Genomic DNA, 1,409 nt, shown 5'->3' on the forward strand with positions numbered 1-1,409 from the left:
GGGGTCACAGCCAGGTCCCCATCCTCACAGACCCTGCCCGCTGTGTGTGCCACCAGCAGCCGCTGCAGCCACTCTTCTTGAGGTCCCCGCTCCTATTCCTCTTGGGGTCCATCCCACAGTTGAATCGTAGCCTCATTGGGCCTCCAGGATGGGTGGGCCTTGGGAGCACAGCACAGTCTGAGAGCTCACTGCTTTTAGGGCCTCTGGGCCGTCCACCCCTCTGGACAGGCACAGGCAGCCCTCACCAGGCCAGCTGTCCAACTGGCCTCAGTGGGGTTCTGGTCTCACAGACTGGCTGCGGGTCTCGGCAGGCACACGGGTGTGGGAGGGGTAGCTGGGTGTATGCCACTGCGTGAGTGAGGGAAGCGTGTCCCTTTGGGAGCCGGTCTGGCGGGTCCTGCCTGTAGGGGTCCCATTGGCCTGCCTGCCCTTGCAGAGGCTGGAGAAGAGCTGAGCCTGCCTATGGGAGTGGGCCCAGTCTTGGGGTACCAGAAATGTCATCCAGGATGGTCAGTCACCAGGCCCCTGTCCCCCAGCCTGGGCTCTCTGGACGAGGGGGGGGGCAGAGGATCAAGGTGTCCCTCTGTGCTTCTGGAGGGAGTACTGTTGCTACGGCTTCCCTCTCCCCCCATGAAGGTCGGAAGTGGGAGGGTATGGGGGCGGGGAGGTGGCGGGAACCACACCCCCACCAGGGGATGGGGCAGGGACTGCACTGACTCACCCAGGCAGGAATTGGCCCATCTGCCAGGGCTGAGTGCACCCACTGTGACGGGTACTCTGCCCTGGCAGCGCACTGGTCCAGTCCGTCATGGCCCTTGGGGTGCCTCTGGCCGAGGCTCCCCGTCTGCATGCCCAGCTGGAGTCTCTGGACTCCTGGGCAGCACAGGGTCTGACTCCCGGCTTTGTTCCCACAGTCTGCAACTTCATGTCCCATGAGAAGTGCCTGAGGCAGGTGAAGACCCCATGCACCAGCCTGGCGCCCAGCCTGGTCCGAGTGCGTATGGATTCGGGCTGCCATCAGGCCGGCAAGGCAGAGGGGTGGGACAGGCCTGGGTGGTGCTGGGCCTCAGGCTGGGTGGGATAGCGGGGACCAGCCTGGGGGCTGGGGTGGGATAGCGGGGACCAGCCTGGGGGCTGGGGTGGGGTCCCTCCCAGCAGCAGCCAGGCCTCACTGCCCACTGTGCTCACCTGTGTCCTCCGCCGCCCCAGCCAGGCAAGGGAACAGACCTAGGGAAGGGGTCAGTGCCAGGGCAGGGAAGGACCAGGGGAGTGTCTGGGCAGAAGGGCTTCCTGAGGTCGCAGTGGGGGGCCCTGCACAGAGAGTGGGGGGGCCCTGCCAGGCAGCCCCGCAGAACCCCTCACAGCACCCTGGGAATGGTGTGCAGGGGCCAGGCAGTGGGTGGGTGGTG

The 1,409-nt window shown here is 66.1% G+C and overlaps 1 protein-coding gene across 1 annotated transcript in view; it reads left to right on the top strand.

Annotated features, from left to right (window-relative positions):
• DGKQ (diacylglycerol kinase theta) overlaps nt 1-1,409 on the top strand; it is a gene marked incomplete at its 5' end in the record, with an annotated part of 10,967 nt that overhangs the window by 1,451 nt on the left and 8,107 nt on the right. Inside the window, one exon of the mRNA XM_015568926.1 lies at nt 915-1,021. Coding sequence (XP_015424412.1) covers nt 915-1,021 — 107 coding nt within the window. The remainder of the gene's footprint in view (nt 1-914; nt 1,022-1,409) is intronic.

The sequence above is a fragment of the Myotis davidii genome, unplaced genomic scaffold (genome assembly GCF_000327345.1).
Source record: "Myotis davidii unplaced genomic scaffold, ASM32734v1 scaffold665, whole genome shotgun sequence".
NCBI lineage: Eukaryota > Metazoa > Chordata > Mammalia > Chiroptera > Vespertilionidae > Myotis > Myotis davidii.